Source organism: Lepisosteus oculatus, chromosome 1 (assembly GCF_040954835.1).
Source record: "Lepisosteus oculatus isolate fLepOcu1 chromosome 1, fLepOcu1.hap2, whole genome shotgun sequence".
Lineage (NCBI taxonomy): Eukaryota > Metazoa > Chordata > Actinopteri > Semionotiformes > Lepisosteidae > Lepisosteus > Lepisosteus oculatus.
In genome coordinates this window covers 5406264-5428925 of record NC_090696.1, presented here as the reverse complement: position 1 = coordinate 5428925, position 22662 = coordinate 5406264, and the positions used below count along the sequence as shown (strand labels likewise).

General features: G+C 41.3%; 1 protein-coding gene across 5 annotated transcripts in view; it reads left to right on the top strand.

The window, feature by feature from the left end:
• The window catches only part of loxl3b (lysyl oxidase-like 3b), a 60092-nt gene that overhangs the window by 24805 nt on the left and 12625 nt on the right, over positions 1 to 22662 (top strand). For 2 of the 5 annotated variants that reach the window (XM_015343833.2, XM_015343829.2), the window contains exons 5-10: positions 7090 to 7146; positions 9679 to 9732; positions 12095 to 12302; positions 12894 to 13074; positions 19217 to 19371; positions 22130 to 22300. In XM_015343833.2, coding sequence (XP_015199319.2) covers positions 7090 to 7146; positions 9679 to 9732; positions 12095 to 12302; positions 12894 to 13074; positions 19217 to 19371; positions 22130 to 22300 — 826 coding nt within the window. The remainder of the gene's footprint in view (positions 1 to 7089; positions 7147 to 9678; positions 9733 to 12094; positions 12303 to 12893; positions 13075 to 19216; positions 19372 to 22129; positions 22301 to 22662) is intronic. The other 3 variants (XM_015343830.2, XM_015343831.2, XM_015343832.2) reach the window with 3 other exon arrangements.

Genomic DNA, 22662 nt, shown 5'->3' with positions numbered 1-22662 from the left:
CACAAACCAAACTGACTGGCTTGTCTCCATGGTATTTTTCAAGATTCAAAGTGGTTCTGGTCACCAACACTTCAGGTATTTCAATCAAAATGTTACAGACGTAATTCCTGGCAACATCAGGTTTCAGGTTTTCAAAAACTGCAACCTTTAAAACTAATCAGAATGTGATATAAACTGCTGCTGTTCATCAACTGTTTCATAAAATGCATGTTAAACAAGGCCAGTTCATTATGTTTGTAAAACTAATGAATCCCTTTGGAAATCTGTTTCCCTTGCACTGAGGAACATTATGGTGTCATAAATGAAATAACCATATTCTTTTGTTAGTATTTTTCACTCTGGGTACAGGAGATATTAAACAGCAAAGAGGGAGTTGAACCTTCCCATTACCTTTCCACATGCAGTGCTGTGCTAACACATTGCACATGGTTATATTTCAAAAGAGCAGTTAAATGGGAAATTTATGTACTCTGGTCTAGTAGGGGCGAAAAAAGCAGTCATTGAGGTTTCACAAGCATATGTGAAAGGAAGGTGTCCTGACATTTCAGGTCATGCTTTGTGAACAAGGTTTACATTAAAACAACCACCAGAAGCTATACCCTGAGACTTGTCTGGACATTTGGATCAAGTTAGTCGGTCTGCTGACTTACAATAGATAACTTGAGCAGTGAACCACCATAAAATGCAGCTATGGTCAGATGAACAGAGAGATTAAGCTTCAGATGGAGCTTCCTCTATTTTATGTTCAGATACTTCATTCAGTTTTTAACAAAGAACAGAATAACTAATCAATTACAAGTTTTGGTTGCAAAATGTGCAACATTTAGACCTGCTGTCAGGAACCCATTTAAAAGCAGTGGCATGGTTATTGTAGCCATCGAGAAATGTCATTCTTAAATGTTTCAAAGCGCCTCCTGTTCTCAGTTTTAAGTGCACTCAGTGGTAAATTTCTGTTATTTACAGTAATTGTATTTAGTTTGAAGAATTCCTATGGATTCTAAAATTAATTATAGCAAAGGATATCAGATGCCTTTAGTGTCAGAGTACAAGTGTCGTAAAGTATACCACAGATTAATTTCTGATTCAAAATATAGAGAAAAGAAAGTAAAGTCGCATTCTTTCATGAGCACAGGAACTCTCTGTGCAGAGTCAGTGGGAGCATCAAGCCACTTTTTTTTGCCTAATAAGAGCAGAATAAATGTCCAGCGTCTGAATCAAATTGTCTCTTTAAGCTCTTTCCTTGTTTGTAGTGGATGGAAAGGTCCCAAAATAAGTTCTCACAGTTATAATTTGAGTTTAGAGTCAAACATTTGTTCAGAGAGTCACTGACCAGTGACCTGGACCCACAGTATAAAGAGCTGACCTGACATAATCTAGCTTTACTGTGGATGTGTTTTTGCTTTATTATTATTTGCTGTCACCACACTTACACACACAGTTGTGCTGTATATATTGAAAACCAAGAGAATGCTATTCTTTCCAGACATTAAAGTAGTTATGAAAGCATGAAACTGTTTACAGCATATTGTCTTGTTGCCAGGGAATATATGTGGATCAGCTCTGAAGGGTTTTTACACTCACAGCTAATCACTTCAGCTGAGTTGAAAAACAAGTACAGCTAACTCTTAGAAGAGTTCCTTCTTGGCAAAAGGGAGCTCAATTAGACTTTCTGCAGAAGGTTTTATACGTTTTTTTGGTGGCCTCTTATGGCAATGTATATAAAGATACTGTCATACTTGCCATAAAAAACCCGCATTTAACATTGTGAGTTTTTCATGCATCAGAAGTGATAGCAGATGGAGAAATGTTGTTTCAAATCGTCTTTGATTTTTTTTTAAAGCAATGAGGACTGTTATACAGTAAGCACTCTTCTTATGAACCACTTTGATATTAATCTTTTTACACAGTGCCAAAAGGCAATGATTCTTGACAAAACGAGAGATTGTGTGCTCTTGTTAGTATCATTAAGGATTTTTTTTCTCCCATCTGAAATGCAGTAGTATATTTATTTTTCCTTGGGGAGAAGCCTGGTATAGATGTCTCTACTAGAATTTGTAGTTTAAACAAAGCTGAGTAGGCCTGCGCTCACCAGTGTTGTAGGCTTTAGCAAGAATGATTGAGTCTCTCAAGTACAAAAAGGGTGTTCTTCTCCTGGTTGGACTATAGGGAGCTGGCATTGCTCTTGTCGGGTGGGAGGTTTTATGACTCTCGTGCCACAGGTTAGCACCCGTGTGAGAAGAAACGCGTTCGCGGAGGCCTGGCGTCTCAGTAAATCACCAGTGATGGATGACGGTGTGGGGTCTGGGGGGAGCAGCAGACACATCTTGAAACGGCCCCAGCTGGTGGGCGGCAGCACTGCCAAGAGGGACTCGGAGGTCAAGCGCTGCCCACGTTTACCTAGACTGCGAGCTCAGGAGAACCAAGGAACGATCTGAAGAGCTTCGGGGGCTTCTGAGTCACACGAGCCTTCCTCTGAAGTCATCGCACCTCCACCTCGGCAATTTAAAGTCATATATTTATTTTTACAGAAACCCAATATTGGGATTTTTCTTTGCAGTTCCCCAAGGAAAAGAAAAACAGCTGCAGTGTAGATGCTGAAACCCAGGGCAGAATGAATTAATTCCAGATCTGGACGTTACGACCGCACCGAAGGGCTAACAGCATGCTGTCGCGATGATAGAGGAGCAGCTTGTTTCTTTAACTAAGAGCCAATTATTTGCGGCCCTTTGAATTAAAAATCTAGCTCATTAAATACAGATAAATTCTGAAATAGACCACAAATGTTTCAGAGACACATACTACACTGATTTATAAATGTGAATTATATCTCGCGTTGTGCATAACTGTAATACCGCAATCCGGACTGTGCAGTGGTATTCAACACAACAATAATTCAATGTGATGTAGTCATTACAAAATATACCTGTATTTTACCTGTAAGACTAAAATTTAGTCTCTAATGAAACCAAACTGTAATGATAAACTTCCTGTTATGTAGAGCCTTTCACAATGCATTGTCTTAGGGTTCTGTGCAATAAAACAACCAAACAAAAGAGGTTGTGTACAGCTTACTATATATTTAAAACACCTTACATGGCGTATAGAGAGATATATCACGTTACTGTAGATCAGTGTAGAGCATAGTACTTTACCAAATGTTTTCTGATAAAATACAGTAGGGTTTCCCAACCTAGTCCCGGGTTTCTTAAAATATAGAATCATTACATTACATTAAAGATAATTTAGGACCAAGTACACTTCAACTAATGGCCCATCATTTTTTAATTAAACCTTTTACTTGATTGATCACTGTTGCCTGTTTTTAGGAACAGGTGATGTATAAGGCTAATTGGATTGGAGCTCTCCAGGGCCAGGGCTGGAGACCCCTTAATGTAGGGTAATACAGAATTAAAGCTAAAATACAGTAGATGATCAAGTGCAGGGCTGAAAACCTTGTTGTGCTACAGTAGGCTCAAGATTAGCTGGACAGGATTGGAAAGTACAGCACCACAGCCTGATAACAATGCTAAACACCAGCTGTGCTCACAAGTGCACACATAGTAAACGACCAATTATATCTTTAATAACTATATAAAACAGTGATATTTATTACTTGCAGATCCACATTTGTTTTTTTCCGTTTACCAGTGTAAGTATTTAACAAGAATTTATCTCTGTCTCATCTGATGTAGTATCCAGCTCTCTTTAGATTTTGAAGAGCTTAAGAGGACTATAAAAGCCGCAGAACCTGAGAATGGTTCTCCTGTAACCAAACCTATTTTTCATTAAAACTGAAACATCAAAAGATCATTCACAGCTTTCCTCTGTGAGACATCAGTCCATGATTGATCCTCTCTAAACAGCCGGAGAGCATCTTCGGCACCTGCGCTGCAGATGGGGGTGAGGTTTACCTGGAAAGTTCATGATGAAGTGTTCCGAACTTTCCTTTCCAGAAAAAAAAAACAATTAGTCTTCTTCAGTGTCAGTTCTGAGAAGCACGTGAAAAGATAAAGTGTAATTTGGGGCCAGCAAATGTTTATGTCTGCTGTTTATTTTGGGGAGGTAATGATATATTTTTCTACTGTAAGTATGGAGTGTTATTGCAGAAGAAAGTTACCTTTAGGAACAGTGTACAGTATACAGTATGAATAAAAACATAAGAAGGGTTATAAATGAAAGGATGCTGTTCATCCCATCCCAACCTAGAGTTTCAGATTCAACAGTTTGGCTGGGTAGATTGTTCTGTGCCTTAACCTTTTGTGTTTCATCTCTGTTTTGAATGCACTTATGTATAGTTTCCATTTGTAATGTCTGGTTTGTGTTTTAGCAGTGTTCTGAAGACGTTCTTAGGGGTACCTCTGTCAATACATTAGAATGTTTACCTCATCTGTACCCTCTGGTCCTCAGTCCTTGCACACTTGAAAGCTTGCTGCCTGCAACTTGAGAATTAAATCTTTCGTGAGGAACCTTACCAACCTTTTTCTGATTGAACATGTTCAGAATCTATTATCTAAGATCGCATGACTATCCCCAAGGACTAAAGCTCCACTGACTAATATATTGATAAATGTGAAAAATGGCAAAATGATGGAAAAACATTATGCCTGTCTGTTCAAGGAAGAAAGCACATTTGCTGGAATAGCACCATTCATGATCATATTGATCGGATTATTGACTGATATTATTAATTGACCAGAGGATCTCATCCAGTCGTTTCTTGGAAGAAGCCGGGGTACCGGCTTCAACAACATGGCAGGGTAGCTTGTTCCACTCTCCCACAACCAAATGATAATATTGTGGCAGTTGCCTTTTTCTGTCATTTCCTTTGGGCTCAGTGTTCTCTGTAAGTAGTTAAGGGTATTCAATTTTTGTCCTAGTGTGTTCACATTTCCAGTAACCTCACGGTGGCTCTGTGGCTCAGGATCTGTGCCTGTGGCTGGAAGGTTGCTGGTTCAAATCCCTTGGCTGGCAGAGGAATCCTACTCTGTTGGGCCCCTGAGCAAGGCCCTTAACCCCAACTGCTCCAGGGATGCTGTACAATGGCTGACCCAGTGCTCTGACCCCAAGCTTCTCTACCTGTCTGTGTGTCTCATGGAGAGCAAGCTGGGGTATGCGAAAAGACAGATTCCTAATGCAAGGAATTATATATGACTGATAAAGTGATCTTATCTTATCTATAATATTTAACTTAGTATATGAATAATGGTGCAGAATGCAAGTATAATGTAAATAGTGTACTTTCAATTGAGTATTCCTTCCAATAATACATTGTAACCTATAGTAACCGTCTCTGCATTCCTGGCTACACATAGTTGTTTATTCAGTTCCAGGACAGATTCCAGAAGAGAACAGAAAAGTATACGTTTCCAAATGCTTTTCACCAGAGTGCATCTAAATACTCTGACATCTTTGAATACAAATATTCATCATGAGGTAGTGGGTCTCTTAGTCTGTAAATTTATCATGATATAATCCCAGCATTGTCAAATAATGGGCAATTACCTTATAATTTTAAGAAATACTGAACTGTGAAGAGTGCAATCAAGAGGAGGGCACTGGGCCCATCTAATTGATTTGAGGATCTCATCCCACAGTTTTGTCTAAGAAGCCAGGATATGGGCTCTCTTTGTTACTCAAGGGGCTGGATATTTAGGCAGGCAGTCAATAGTCATTAGAGTTTTGAATTAAAAAAATTGCACTTTAAAAAAATGCATACAAGTACCTTATTTCATCAGAATAATGACATTAGTGATTGGTGGTGAATACATTTGCAAGTCACTGTATATACTGTAGAAAGTGCTCTGCATCTCTGCATCTGCTTGCATGTGTTTCCCATTTTGTACACTGGTGTCTGTAAAGGACCTAGCGACTCTATCATAAGCTGCCAGGACCGCATAAGATCTAAGACAGATGAAGATTTTCTTTTTGCATTGTTCGGGAATGGAATATGTTGCCACAAAACAATGGATTAAATTTGGGTCCGCTGAAACACTTTAGAAACTCAGTATACAGTATGATGTCCTTTTCTGATGTGGTTTCTAAAAATGGTTTTCTGACTGGTGGTCACTACTATTGTTGAGAAGATACAGTATGTGCAGTACAAAAATGCCTAGCTGTTTATGTGGGTACAGATATAATGCATGTTGGATAAAAATGTTATTTTTTTATAATTGATCATAGTAAAATCTGTTGAAATAACAAATTCAAAAGTCGAGTGTGGTACGGATCCCTTGGTGTATTCATATGAGATACCCCTGTATAGGTGACTCATGCCTGGTGTGTGCACTGCTGATTAAAAGATGGCACACAAGCTTGGTCACACAAGCTTGGTCTCCCTCTCATTCCATAAAGGAAACATGAGTCCAGTAGCATTGACTTCTGATGCTTAACTGGGTTAGGTTCTGGCAGTACAGTGGGACCTACAGTGGGACATACAGTCTTCCCGAAGAAGAAAGATTTGAGACATGGTTACCAGGTGGCATGAGCTATCATAATGAAAGACTATGGCACAACATCAATCTTGGCATTGCTGTGACAATTGGTAGAACTTGGGTCTCACAGTGTTGTCAACATAAAACTGTGTGGTTTGATCCCACCTAAAGTTGGCGTGCATAGCTCGTGGCATTGGAGTCCAGCAACATTGAACAGATGGAGGTGGTTATTTAGTTTAAGCAGAAGAGACAACCCCACCCCACAGAACAAGAAAAACGTTCAGATGTTCTATGTGTCTGAGATGTGGGTTGGTTCCTGGCTGGTTTCTTGTTGACTTTATGGATTTGCAGGTATCATGGGATGCCTGAGACATCCCATGCAAGAATTAAAACAAGACTTCAGCCCACCTGTCAGTTGTAAATCGTAAGCCCAGTTGTTGAGGGTAGGCTTCAGCTGGACAGACACAAAAACTTGTGTTAGACAACCTGGCCACCATCCTCTGCTGGGTTTGTGATTTGCAGATGGCATGTAGGCCTGAGTGTTGTTATCCATATTCTCCATTCATGAGCTGCAAGTCTTCCTGAACTTTTGACACTACTGCTATGGCTTCTGTGTGCTGCGTCGATTGACAAGGTTTTTACCTCTTCACTGTTGCAGACGAATTAAAAAGAGGGCTGCTAAGGCAAAACCAAAGATTGTTGGGCCCAAACTCAGGTAATTTGGTGAGGGAAAATCCGTTACCGTATTTTCCCACTAGAAAACTCTGTGTTGCCTTGTTTTGTGGAGTCTGTGTTTAGATAACACAGGCGAAGTATGTCACAACTCCAGCATGTTGGACCGAGAGACTTTTTCTTCGTCATTTGAACCTCATGTTGGAAACTCAATTTGTACGAGAAAGGTGTTTTGTGAAAACGTTAAGTGACGTGAAAGGTCACACAGGTAAACTAATTCCTCAGAAAAATAATGTTTTAGGGTACTGTACTTGTTTGGTTGTTTAAAAGTTATTCATTTTCAAAAGTTACATTTATCTAATTTTACAGTTCAATAACCAGAAATTAAATTACATTCTTAACTTTACTCACTTAAAATTATTTTGATTTAATTTAAAGCCATCTGTAATTTAAAATTAGATTTCTTCCAATAAGCACGAAGCACTATGAAGATCAATATTACCTACTCATAGAGAATGAATCAATTTTTCAGTGTGTTCCCTTTATCAATCATTTATTTTAGTTCTGTGCAAATGTTAAAAATATTGATTTGGGTGCTGCTGATTAAATTAAACTTCCAGGCTTTTCTAGTTTCCCCATTAAAATATGTGGGCTGGTTAACAGGTTAAGTCCAGGCACATAAAACCATTTCCACCAGATGGGCCTTCACAGATCAGAAACCCCATTGCTTGATGGCCGATTGCATCTGGATCGAAAGGAGATCCCAGCTGCAAATCAAACCCCAGTGTCGACAGGTCTTTGTGGGATTGACGCGATCAGCTTGGCCAGTGGTCAGAGATTGAGATTCAATCCGGTGAACGCTTAAGCTTCTGTGGAGAGGGTTGTCATCTCCAGGGCTCTTGGAAAAAAATCCAATAATTACGTCATCAGGACATTTGACAGAGTGAAAACAGATCAGTCCTGGAAACAAAAGGATTTCTTCTTCATTTGCTACCCATACGGGTTCAAAATGGGCATAGAAAATCTCAGCTGCATTCTCCCATCAACAATGAGGCAGCTGCAGAGAGAATGATCTGCCAGTGGAGTTTTTTAAATGACCTTTATATAAGAGGCTCTAGACAACTTGCACAACATACTGGAAAAGCTTGAATCAACTATGCCCTCGTACCATTGAGTTTCCTCGTAAGGTTCAATCTGATTGTAATATTTTGAGAGTCTCTTTGGGATGGGGCAAGAATAATCCATGCTCTTTCTTAGTTCTGTGTTGTGCCGCATTCTGCCAAATTGAACTTGTTTTGGTACGGCCCCTAAAAGAGGAATGCCAAACTCGAAACATGATGATGAAGCCGGTCTGAATCCCCTCAAAAATAATCACTAAAAAGTTATAAGTGAAGGAGCACTGTCGATTTATTGTTGCCCCGTATAGTGTAATATGTATTGACAGAGTGCATTAACTCTGTCATAAACATTAACAACGTCTCTGGTGATGTTTCTTATAACCATACTTTAGCGTTATGTTACAAAAGAATGGAGTTTGCTTGCTTGCATGGTTGTTAAAAGGAAACTACATTTAAATCTCACAATACTGTCTTGAAACTCAACAGCTAGATGTTTGGTGAGCACAATTAAAATATTTGAATAAAAGTAAAATACCTTGGAAACCTGGAACAAGTCTAACAAATGCATTTGGCTTAGGTGTTCTTGTAAAGCTTTTGTGAAATGTTTGGAAGTTAAACAAACTGGCCAAAAAAGATGTTTAATTGTACATTTCCTTTTAACTTTTTGAGGCTGCCTTGACTGGAGTATGGAACTTTGGTACAACCTCTCACAGAAAAGAAAGTTTTGGGAGATTATTGTTTTGTTACAAAACTGGCTGTATCGCCTGTTTTCCCAATTATTAGAAACTATGAGACATACAGAAATTTGAAATCCCTTTGGATTTTTGTTTGGGCTTGATTAAAAACAACGAGGGAGATGAAGAATGGTAAGTGCTGTTCCATTTATCCAGCCTAGGGTGCTGTCTCTGGCTGCAGAGCATGCTGAGGTCTGTTGCCCTGATAGAACCTGTTAGATTGGGACAAAGATCACCTCAATGTAGTGTATAAGCATTGACTGTCCAATTCCATCTGTAACTTTGCGGATGAAGAAATTCTAAAATGCTTAAAACCTATCAGGAGAATTGTTGCAAAATGTAATGTAATCCCACTGGAACTAAGGCGTAAAAAGTAATACTGAGTGATGTTTTGCATGCATGTTTTCTGTTGGTGCATGTGTGTTCACATAATGTGATATCATCTCTGACAAAGTGGGCAGTGCTGTAAGCATGTTGCAAGAGCTCATTGTGTTCCAGTTACATACTCTGTTTTCCTTCATGATTATTGGGACTGCTTCACAGTATGTTGTCTTTTGTTTAAAAGTGTAATCATTCTAAGAACATGAATATGAACATATGAATAATCAGCATGTAAAGGGAAAACCTGCTGTTTAAGGTCAATATGTGATTTTCCAGCTGTTCAGATGTTACTGTGCTCTCATGTGTATGTTCAGGGATTCCTAATGAACTTTTGCTTTACAGGCAGAAACCCAAACCCAAACCTAAAGCTAAATCTAAACAGAATGAGGACTCAAGGTAATCAGGGGGAAAAGTCTTGCCAGTCATTTTCCCTGAATGTCCGAGACCGAACGACTGATGCTGCTTGAAGAGCTCTGCTTTTTTTTGGATAATCTTGATTAACCCCTTCCCTGCCTTCCTTGCGGTTGTGCCAGGGGTGTCCAGCTTGTTCACAGCAAAGGGCAAAATTATACTGTACATGTGTCTAGAGCACCAAATCCTGGAATGTCCTACATATTTTGGAAAAGTAGGAAATGTGTCTCAATATCAACAGTAATAAATATATTAGGATTGTACATTACAGCAGTGGTATGTCTATTTGCTGTCAGAAGAGCAGGAATCAAATAAATTACATTGTTGGTGTTAATAGTCTCTCTCAGAACCACAGGAGCCACAGCCCTCACCTACCACACGCTGGACACCCCTGTCATGTGTGTTGAGACCGCAAGTCCCAGCGTTCTGTAGATATAGATACAGTACCAGCAAAATGCTGTTCTTCGGCATTCTGCTTACATCAACCATCTTTAAGAACATGATCAGTCAACACGCTACTGATCTTATTTTTAAAGATGACTAAATGAATTAGACTAGAAACTGACATGCTTGAAGATGTCAGGTTTACCTTACTGTGTGTGTATTGCTTTGTTTTCTTTTTTTAACTAAGATGATTATTTCGGAAACTCGTCATTTCATAGTGCACTGTCCACGTGGGCATGTTGCAAATGCAAATGTTTGTGCCATCTGAGGTGCATTTATTGTTGTAGCTGACAATGAACCCTTTCACTAATGAGTATGAATTTATTGTTTTTATCAGTGTTGATGCCAGTTTTGTCACAGTTGGTCTAAGTGCATTTTATGGAAAAAATGCAGTGGCTTTAGGAGTCCTGAAAATTGCTCATTTTGCTTAAAGTCTCCTTTTATGTTTCATGTTTTTCTCACATCTGTTATTCCTGATGTGCTCTATTTAGGCATGAGCCTTTTGTGTTTTTTTATGGAAAAAAATCTTGTTTAAAGAAACTGATTGAGACAGCCTCTGTATTTTTTTAAAGCAATGTTTCCAAAGGCTTCAAAAGGTATGTAGATCACTGGTCCTTCACAAGATAATGATAGTAGAGCAGAAATTAATGACATTTATAGGCAGGCAATAGTGTATTATAGCATTCTTTGATTAATATATTTACTCAGACTTCCTTAACAGAATTAATCATATTCTGAGAGATACTAAAAATGCAACATAAAATTGCTTCCAGTGTCTTCCCAGAAGTTTCTATTTGCAAATCCTTGTGGAGGGAGTGTAGTATTTTTTATGTGATGTATGTGACTGTCATGTCAATGATGTGTTCGTGCGATGTCAATGTCTGTAGATGTTGTCGATTGTATTGTCCAAGCTGTCATTCATCAGTCAGCCAATAAAGCTGGTTGAAATTGAAGAGCAACAGTAGAGCCGCCACTAGGGGCCAGCAAAGGCCTGAAGCTCTTGTCTGTCGCCTTGCCTGATGTCTATTAATTATTGTAATACTGCGTTAGGGTGCACATTCTCACATGGGAATAATTAGTGGTTATTAAAGTATAAAAAGGCTTGCACTGTGTTAGTGGTGTTTGGGTTAGGATGTAGTGAGGTTTGGCTGCTTGGAGTATTCAGTTGTGTGAAAGAGGTAGGTTTTCCTTGAGTCTTTGTTTGCGAGGTGTCCTGGGAAATCCCAGATACAGCCTCCTGCACCTGAAGTTAAGTCCTTAAGATTTTCTTTTGTGTGCACAAGGCGATTGGAGCTACCTAACTACAAGGAGACTACAACCTAATTATAAGGAAATGATTCTGTGGAAATCATTTCGTTGATTTAAGTCGTTTTGGAGCCATCAGTCAACCGAATATAAAAGTTGCCTCTCCATCACTTGGTTATTTGTAACATATTCCTGTAGTTCTTTACTAAGTTTTGAGGGAACCGACTCCTGTAAATATTCTACTGGCTAAAAAACTACTTCTAGATGTTTTATGTTATGTTTTCCTTAAAGACTTACAGTGCTTTGGTCTTCCGCCTGTATTTTGTCTTCACAGGCAGCAGCTTGTGTCCTAGTTCAGCTTATACAGTACATTTAAGAAAACAGGAATATTACAAATCTTGGGTGCAGTCAACATCAATAATGTGATGTTTTTAGTCGCGTCTCAGTTCAAAAACAAAGAAAAAAGCAATATAACTACCAGAATGTGCTGTTCTTTTTTAAACCCTGTTTTTTTAATGTATGTAATAGTTTTTTTTAAGGAAGCAGGTTGTTGAGAGACTGAAAGAGGCCGAAAATGGGATCAGGTCTGTAAGACCCACTGCTTGCTGTCCAGTGTCTTGTACTGACCAGGCGATGACTGTAAACTCTCTTCACCCAGGCTGTATGCAGAGAGACAGCAGAACCACTACCTGGTTCACTCAGTGGCTTGCACCGGCCACGAGGTCCACCTGTCAGTGTGCCCCCTGCAGTTCAACGAGGGTAATGCCACGGCCAGCTGTGAGGGAGGCATGCCTGCTGTGGTCAGCTGCGCTCCAGGCCCCCAGTACGCTGTGGGCAGCAGCCAGAAAAAGAAACAGAAGACAACGGTAATGTGTGGGAGTCTTTCAGGAGCTTCAGATTAGAAGAATTTGTCATTCTGTCCGTACAGGGAAAACCCCCTGCTCTGCAACGCATCCAAGTCGGACTAAAACATGAACTTCGACAACAGCCCAGTGTTGCTGGCTGGTTGCCCTTTGCTTGCGGCTGCTGGGGGTAATATCTTGAAAATGTTATGAGAGTTTTTCCGCCCTTGGTGCTTTACCGTTTTCCTTTTTAAAATGATATCTCACAAATATGAAGAAAATAACATTTAGATCTTGTATTGAGTAGCATATGGGGAATTTAGAAAAGTCTTACAAAACCACACATGACATTATAAAACCACCATATGTTTTTGACTAAACCAATATGCTTTCCCTGGCGTATATTCTCAAAAGGGTTTCAGCAGTCTTGAGTTTTTAAGCAAAGGACAAACAGCTCATCTTTCAAAGGCTTTTTAAAAAAACGTATTCAGGTCACTTTTTGTTTTAAAAAACTGGATGACACCTGGAAATGATCAAGCGTATGTACCTGAAATTGCCTTGGGAAGCTCATCGGCCTGCCGACCTAAACGGCTCCCTGACATGTCAATCCTGCAGTACCAGGTGCGGCTGAAGGGCGGCGCCAAGACCGGCGAGGGGCGCGTGGAGGTCCTGAAGAACAACGAGTGGGGCACGGTGTGTGATGACCGCTGGAGCCTGCAAGCCGCTAGCGTAGTCTGCAGGGAGCTGGGCTTCGGCAGCGCCAAAGAGGCTCTCACAGGGGCTAGGATGGGCCAAGGTGAGGGAGCACGACGAAGTGTGACCGTCGCGGTTCTGCCGGTTCGTCCCCCAACACCTGGGCGTCACGCAACAGAGAACCGGCCGGCTGAGCTGAAGGAGACCTCCCTCAGCCCAGGCGGCTGGGCTCCCTGTGATGCGCAGGGAGGGTGGTGACGTCACTGCGCTGCAACCAGCTCCGCTACGAAAGCTAGGACCTCACGGGTCTTCAGAGAGATATAACTGTGCACATGATAGAGAGGCAGAGTGGCGTTGTGGTTAGCATTGCTGCCTCTCGGTACTCAGGCCCTGAGTTCAATTCCGGACCTGGGGTCCTAATGGAGTATCTCCTTGGAGTTTGTATGTTCTCCCCGCGTTTGTGTGGGTTTCCTCTAGGATCCTCTAGGATATAGCCAGCAGCCATATCACCCTGCAACTCACAACTGGCAACCCACTGAAGCTAAGCAGGTGTGAGCCTGGTCAGTACCTGGATGGGAGACCTCCTGGGAAAAACTAAGGTTGCTGCTGGAAGAGGCATTAGTGGGGCCAGCAGGGGGCGCTCACCCTGCGGCTCATGTGGGTCCTAATGCCCCAGTGTAGTGACGGGGACACTATACTGTAAAAAACAGGTGCCGTCCTTCGGATGAGACGTAAAACCGAGGTCCTGACTCTCTGTGGTCATTAAAAATCCCAGGGTGTTTCTCGAAAAGAGTAGGGGTGTAACCCCGGCGTACTGGCCAAATTTCCCCATCGGCTGTTATCAATCATCCTAACAATCCCCCTCTATGAATTGGCTTCATTACTCTGCTCTCCTCCCCACTGATAGCTGATGTGTGGTGAGCGTTCTGGCGCACTATGGCTGCCGTTGCATCATCCAGGTGGGGCTGCACATTGGTGGTGGTGGAGGGGATCCCCATTACCTGTAAAAGCGCTTTGAGTGGAGTGTCCAGAAAAAGCGCTATATAAGTGTAAGCAATTATTATTATTATTATCCCTGTTTCCTCCCACGATCCAAAGACTGCTGGCAGGTTAATTGGCTTCTGGGAAAATTGGCCCTGATGTGTCTCTGTGTGTAGTGACGTAACAAGGGTGCGAGGCTGATCTGAAGCCAGAGTCAAGGCAAAGCAGGGTCAAGGCCAGAACAAAATGTAAACTAAGCTGGGGAACAGAGCAGTGGCTTAGTGCTAAACTCAGTAACGGAGCCCAGTGCACTGCTCGGTCGTCACAAACGGATCAGGGAATGGTTCATTTCATGCACACTGGTAAAGAAAAGCAACACAGTGTTTCGGCTGTGGAGCCTTCTTCAGGTGTGAGGAGAAGAGGGGAAGTAGCAGGTAAAGCACAGAAGAACACAAGACAGAGTGGGTAAGAAGGGGTGGGGAGCAGGAATGAAATGGGCATGAAGCAGGTGAGAATGAGTGTCCAAGCACAGGAAAGCTGAAATCTGCAAATTAATAGGGAGGATTTCGAAGGAGATGAGTCTGTCGATTAGGGAAGGGGGAAGGTGTGATCCAAGTTTCAGGATAATTTTGGTTTTGGATGTCTTTCTGCAATAGGAGTTCTGAAAACCATCTGTGAGGATGCCGGCAGAGAGATGAGAAATATCATGTCTGTTAGTGATGGAGTGGGGAACTAGTGGTTTGGAGACATCTTTGATTCTCGCAGCTCTGAAATGTTCCCTGAAACAGTCTGCAAGTCTTCTTCCTGCCTCACCGATGTAAATGGCTGGGCATTTTCTGCATGAGAGGATAAATGAGGTTGCTAGAAATACATGATGTCATCTGGTTGATCCACACATTAAATGTGTGTGGTATTGGATATATATTTGCAGGCCGTGCGGTGCAGGGAAAAGTGTCTAGTGTGGATGATTGCTGTCAGCCGTTAAGAGAGCTGTGAACAAAAAGATTGCGTAGGTTAGGTGGTCAGGGATATCGGATGATGTGTTGGTCAGAAAAGAAGATACTAGTGGAAGGGTCATCCTGTAAGATGGGGAAGTTGTCATTAATAGTAGTGGGAATTAAAAGGGTGTTTTAATGGATTGGATGGATGATCCGAGGAAATGATGTTCAATTGTAGGTCTTGGTTATGGAAGTCCGTGTCATCACTACATAGCAGTCAGAGACTGAGAGACTTTGAAAAAGAGTTGAGTTTTTAGTATGTGTGGGGTGGAAGGAGCTGTGCAGGAGACAGCTGTGTGAATCAGTGTTTGTAATAGACGGGAGTATAGAGTCATGGATGGGTAATGGAGAGGTTCATGTGCAGAAATGGAAGAGCGGTGAAAGATATGTGAATTGTACAATTACGGATGGGTAGAAGTTGGTAAAATGATAAAGGAAATGCTGTGGCTGGTTGTTAGAAAATGTGGCGGTACCGCTGTAGTCATGAATTTGTCACTTGTAGAGTTCAGGGACACATCCAGTATAGGAAGCAAAAAAGCTTTCTTCTGCCCTCCTGTCAAAATGATTTGCATAGCAGGGTCCCATCCTGGAACCCGTGGCAGTTCCACTGACATGCTGGCGAAAGTGGTGATGGACAGAAAAAGCGTTCTTTGTGAGGACCGATTCTGCGAAACATACAAGAGTATGGGCTGGTGGATCAGGCACTGTGTGTTTGCTCAGTGTTTGCTTGAGGGCCGCAAGACCATCACTGTGGGGAGTAATGGTATATAAGGACTTTTTGTAGTTTGCTTCACCAGGAGGGAGGGGATGACGTGATTGCTCACAGGTGAAGCCAACTTCCTGTCTAATTGGGTTTCCACGACAGCCAGCTTGACTGACAGGTGGAAGGGGCATGACCAGCTGCCACAGTAGAACAAGCCTCCTCCACAGCGCCCCCATGAGGACGGGCGCGACATGGAGTGAGCAAGTCGAAAGCTAAACAATGGCTTTCCAAATCAGATCAGATCTGATCACTTTATTGGCCCTATACAATTTCTTGATTTAGGAATTTGTCTTTTCACATTCCCCAACTTGCTCTTCATGAGACACACAGACAGGGAGAGAAGCTGGGGGTCAGAGCGCAGGGTCAGCTATTTACTGTATACTGCGCCCCTGGAGCAGCTGGGGTTAAGGGCCTTGCTCAGGGGCCCAACGGAGTAGGATTCCTCTGCTGGCCGCGGGATACGAACTGGCAGCCTTCCAGCCACAGGCGCAGATCCTGAGCCACAGAGGCACCGCTCCGCCCCGGAAATCAATTAGGAAAATATGAGGGGAAATAAACTGCTTTGTTTAATGATTCAAAAGAATCCAGATGAAGAAAATAAGCACAAAGAATTGCAAACATGGAAAAAAGGGATAGAAAGGTTGAGAGGAGAGGAAAATTGTATTGCAATGCAGCCTTAAATAAATAGGAAAAAAAGTCTGTCAGTACAACAAAAGAACCATTAAATAGAGAATAGTAAATTTGAAATGAAATAAAAATATTAATTTAAAACACTGTAATGCCTTTTTTTAACTGTTATAAGTTTTATATATACTTATATACTTTTCTGCTCTCATGCACTTTTATTTTTGAAGACGTGTTCTCCGTTTCCATGAAAGCTGGGCAAACATTTGTTCGCAAATATGCTACCCTTAAATTCCCATCATGTTTCTGAAAAAGGTACAGTAGCACCTATTTTCAACTATTTTTTTCCTATTTCATGATGCTTTCTTCAGTGGTTTACTGGTTACTGGAACTTTCAGCCAACAGTATTTTGGATTCGCTCCTCAACCACATTTTCCTGCAGTTACTCTTATATAAAATCTCCCCCATCCGCTTGACAGAGATACAAAGGAAACAGTTTTGTTCAGTATATTAATGTGCAAACCAGGGTGCCGAAAATAAACATGCAGATTTGCACGACAGGGTGAGCAGCCCTCCAACATCACAAGATCAAACTGATAATGTGGAGAGAGAAAAGACAGGGTCGAATAATTAATAAATCGCAAACCTACATAAAATGTTTTTGTTGAAAGTGAGATTCTTATCCCCCTCAAAATTTCCCTTCTTTATAGTATCAACATTTTAAAATCTGAGCAGAGCCATTTTATCATCTCCGATGGGTTTTTTTTGCCAGAAAAACAGTAGCCATCACTTGAAATGTAAAGTGCAACATAATGATGAAAAGTTTACAAAAATGTACAAAAATGACATTTTAAAATGCCCAGAACTTTCCTTGGGTGACCCGACAAAGGAAGGGAGAAAATGTTAACATACAGTACAGTATATTCATTAACATCCTAGCACAGTTTTATAAAACTCAACATCCTCTTATTACATCATGTATCCAGCTACAGATAAATGGGTGAATAACGGATTTGTTGAATCCTTCTGATCGTTAGGCTCTCAGGAAGACGTCTGCTCCTATTAGGAGGCAGAGAGTACAGCTGGCAGGCTGAAAAGACACATTTTTCTGGCCAGCTCCTGGATGAACTCACGGGCACACACAGTTGACTCATCATTATTATTGCCTCTTATAGGACAACCATCGCTTTTGAAGTCCTACCTTAAAAGCTAAATACTAATATTTTGTAATTCTACAGTGAAAAGAGAATGTAACAATAGTAATTTATGACAGAAAAAAGCATATTGAACTACAATGGCCTGGATTGCAGCTAATCAGTATTATGTACAACTCAATGAAAAAGTGGCTTGTTTCAAATGAAAGCCTGCCCTGTTTCTGTGCTGCTGTATCCCAGTGGTCCTGTTTGTCAGATGCTTATAGTTTTATTCTAATAGCTTCAAACGGAATGTTAATGAAAATGTCCTCCATGTTAGTGGCACATAGGATTTTCCCCTTAGCGTTGGCACGTTTCTTGCAAAAATGTTCTTCTTTGCTGAAGCCACAGGTATTCCAGTTCCTCTAGGGTGAGATCCGGTCCTTGCAATGAACAAGGGTCCTGTTCTGAGGTCGGCTAGTGCAGACAGAAAGGGATTGTTTCAGGAATGGTGCCAGCAACTGGAAAATCCATAGAAGATGAATTTGTTCTATGTAAGCAAATATCAGTCAGCCGAAGACTTCCAGAACCTTTTTCAATATCCCAAAATGCAGAAAAGAAGCAATTTGTGAAGATGTTTGTCCATGCATGTATACTAAAAAATACTCAAAATACTTTTTGACTCCAAGTGAATATTCCTTATTCTACTTTTCATTCAGTTTATCATTATATGGGCTGTATTGGATAATAAAATAAAGGGCATGAAAAGTACTTAATTCCATAATTATTCACAAGATGCAATAAAGCATTTTAGTTCTCAGTTTCATGGGATCATCAGATCAGAGATCTTGGACTGGCTAAATTGCAAATTAATATATACAAATGTAAAGGTTTTTGTTGATTTCATCAGGGTGCAGATTCTAAACGTCTGATGATCTTCAGAACATGCCAAAGGATTCTAACATCCTTTTAAGAGGGTATTTTATTAATTACATAAGTCTCCAATAACTATGATAACCTTTATTTTACAGTGTGTACTTTAGTCTGTTTCTCTAAAACTTTGCTGTTACTTTATATGAGCTTTCAGATGCATGGTGAACCTAATTACCAATTTATACAGTACAAGTAGGTATCGGCAGTTTTAAATTTGCACACATTAATACAGCTGGGTATTTCACTGGAGCCACTGTGAGATGCGGTATCTTGCTCAGGGGTACAGCAACAGTGTCTAACCTAGTGTCTGAACTCACGGGTTTCAAGTTACAAGCCCAGAACCCTACCTACTGCTCCAGACTGCTGCCCTGAGCCTGGTATAGGCTTAATCTCATAAATGTAACAGGATCGTTAGGCACGGCTTGGGAGAAACCTGAAGGGCCTGAGGCTGCACCCTGGTTAGTGCAGCTTCTAAGGAGGCTGAGCTGTACTGCCTAAAACCAAGCCAGGCATTGGTCCATAAATCTGGAAGAGAAAGCAAATCAGTATTGAGACACATTTTAAGTTTGCAAATAACACTGAGATGAGAATCAATCTCTGCCACCAAGCTGGTGTCTGTCTGGGTGCACCTCCAGCACCTCTTTAGTGGCAATGTAAGAGGTGGAATTGCTGTCAGCAAGGACTGGGGCTCCAGGGACAGAGAGCCATGCCTGGTACAAGCGCAGTGTAGGTGAACCTCTGTTGATGACAACACTAAGAGCTGTCAGGCCCCCTGTTTGAAAGCTGTCCTGTTTTTCTTTGTGTTCTGGGAAGGGATGGGTCCCATCCACATGAATGAGGTTCAGTGCAGTGGTCACGAGAAGTCGATCTGGGACTGCCAGTTCAAGAACATCACAGCTGAAGACTGCCAGCACCAGGAGGATGCCTCTGTCAAGTGCAACGTCCCCTACATGGCCTATGAAACCACGGTCAGATCCTGCTCTTTCATGCATTTCAAACGTTTTAGTCTCAGTTCTGCAGGGAAGGAATACATTAGCACCTGGTAATTTAACTGCAGGTAGAATCCAAAATACTGAATCGCATCCCCACAGATTTACACAACACAGAGTGAAATGGTACAGTCGGAATTCTAAAAGGAATTACAGACTTGCTTGTTCAGCTCTGTTGTGTTTTTTTTTAAGCAGGATGCACAGTGACACAGAAGAATAGAGCCATTTAAAAAAAACAACATCTGACATAAGTGGAGTTTTACTTCTAAGTGTGCCTAAAGGGGAACTGCAGTAACAAAATAAATGCATTGATGTTATAGAATTTTTTTTAATAATTGGGCACAAAATCATGAACTTTGTGACAGAACTGTAAGTTACCATGTTGTAGCAAACAGCTGGTCTTGCCACAGGTGATGGCGAGACTTGTGCAAATTTTGACGTGCTGCAGCCCTTCCTGCTCACTAGTCACTGTAATGACTAATGTAATGCGTATACGAACAAATTAAGTACAGGTTGTGCAGACATTTCACTGCAGAAATGTTCCAATGTGATCTGCATGCAGAGTTAACAAGTAAGTAGTATTTGTCAAAATCAAAAGCAATGTTTCTATTGGATTAAAGAGACGCATTCACAGACCTGCTTGTTTACAATGTCACAGGGGTGCACACGTCACCAGACGTTTTGTTGCCTTGTTCTGAATCGCAGAACATGGTGCTGCACATGCCTGGAAAATGTATCTTGTGATGGAAATTGGAGGTTTTAAAAGTTACTGTGTCCATTTTACCGTTATTGTGGTTTGAAATGCACTCATCAATGCTGATTCTTCTATCCCCGACATGTGAAAATAGAGCTGCAGTTTCCCTTTAACCACAATGATCACAAGCTGATAACTGAATAGAAAACTATACTCCTAACCAAGATGATTAGAAAAGCAAATGCTAAAATGTATATTTTTACCGTCACTCTTTTATTTATTTGAAGGATTCTATCTACCCAGTCACACTGCTGCTCTAGTAAAGTACTCAGGAAGGAGAATGTTAAAAAAATCTTTTCTTAGGTATTTTATACAACAATTTAATGATTGCTTTAGAGATACTTTTGGGCATTGTAAAAAAAATCATAGACTTGTTTCGTTGACGGTTGGAGATGAAATTTGCAAAACATCTTGATTTCATTATATTTATGTCGTTAGTTTGACTGTGAGTCAAGTGATCAGTATGTGCCTCTTATAGAGCAATAAATTCACTTCAGCAGTTCACTGTGCATCTGTGAGCCCTGTTGCTTAAAATGAGGGGAAATACTGTATGTGATAAACTCTTAAATAGCTAATTTGATCAGAAGAATAGTTTTGGATGAAAACAATGTTTTTTGCCAGCAAAGCATAACAGGCAAACATCATTAGGAAATTAAATTGGTATATGAAATACTATGAATGTTTTAAAAAATTTTGATTATCCTTTTTTGTTACTATAAGAATATATACATGCAGTATATGCAGTATAAGAGTTAGGGTCACTGCGGTATTGTATAATTAACAAAACATCAAACTCAAACTGGTTGCACAACAAAATTGGTACAGTTCACTATTCCTCTAGGTTATTAAACAATAATTCTGTCTATTCATTTAATGAACACAGTTCACCATTAACTATGTGAGACTTGTTTGTTCTTTCCGAAGAAATGTTTCATTTTCAGAACCTGAAACCTGCTTTGCATAAATGCAGATCATGTGCTCTTCTGATAATTATACCAGAACTGTAAGGCCTGATGCACTAACACATTTTTTTTTTTAAAAGGTTGCTTCTAGATTTTTAATGCAGTAACGATTTACTTCTTGCAGCACAATGAATCATTTTGGTCAATTATCTGTGGCCCTCTAGTCCTGCTTTAAGCAATGCCAGTGCCTCAGATATTGAGTCAAAGGTTCATTTCCATTTTGCAATAAAGCTGGAAGTCATTACATTCTCCATTGGCCACAATATATGTTGTTCAGGCATCGCTGAAGCAGACTGGACGCTGTTAAACCTAAATATTTAAATATAATTCATGTTAACTATTTACAATGCATGGATCATTTAAACACGTAGAATTGTATAACACCAATATTTAAAGTATTGGTTAACACAGGCCTGTGTTTTCTGAGCAAAATCTGAAATGCTTGTAGAGCAGAAACCAACTGTTACATGTGCAGTTTTGATCGGTGTGGGTATTAAAAGTGGCTTCTTCCAAAATGGAGAGAATCATGAAGCACATGATGTCCCGAAAAAGGTCGAGCTTTCAAGTAACATCTTGTCAAAAGTAAAAAAAAAAAGCACATGTAACAAACATTTCTGTAGAGCTTACATTGGATTGTAAACACGCTTGGTGGACACTCGGATATCTCTGACACAGACCCCTGGGTTCCATTATTTTCTTCAGATGACCAGTTTCCCAGACTGGTGCGTAATACACCCTTTTAAAGAAGAAAATGGTACATTGATCATTGTGGAAACAGTAGCCCCACAAAAGATCTTTGTTAACCAAAGATCTTTGGGTAGACTAAAAGATCTAGTCTATTTTTCCATTTAAAAGATAAAGAAATCACGAGACACCCAGATGTGCTGTGTCTTGCTTTGGGATCAGGCGTGTTGAACCCTTGAGGGAGGCAGCGGGCAGCGCCGAGTGTCCGCCGCAGCCGCGCGTGTTTCGATCTGGAGCCGCTCTCCGAGCGCTAACCCGCTGTCCCGGCGGCGCGCAGATCCGGCTGTCTGGCGGGCGGACGCGCTACGAGGGCAGAGTGGAGGTGGTGACGGTGGACGGCAATGGCACGGAGAGCTGGGGGCTCGTTTGCGGAGAAGGCTGGGGTACCCGAGAGGCCATGGTGGCCTGCCGCCAGCTGGGGCTGGGATTCGCTAACCACGGCTTGCAAGTAGGTACTGGCTGGAGACGCCTGGCTTCCCGCACCCCGTCTCGTCCTGCCGAGCTGCTCGCATGACACGGCAGAAGCGAGGGGGGCTGCGTCAGTCCCCTGCAGAACATCCCTTCTGAAGAAGGGGGCTTACCGAAGGGATGCCTTTTCTCGAAAAAGAAAAGAAACCTCAAGGCTACAAATTCTTTTAGTTACCAGTCTCCTACTGTCGGGCGTCAGGCAAACTGGCACTCGGGAAATGGTAAATAAAAGAATTGCGCCAACAGGAGCGTCGCTTTGGTCGCTGCGGTGTAATGGCAGCGGAGGAGTTTGCGATCCAGGCTGGAGGAGGCCGGCGCCTTTGCGTGCTGACACCCCTCAGG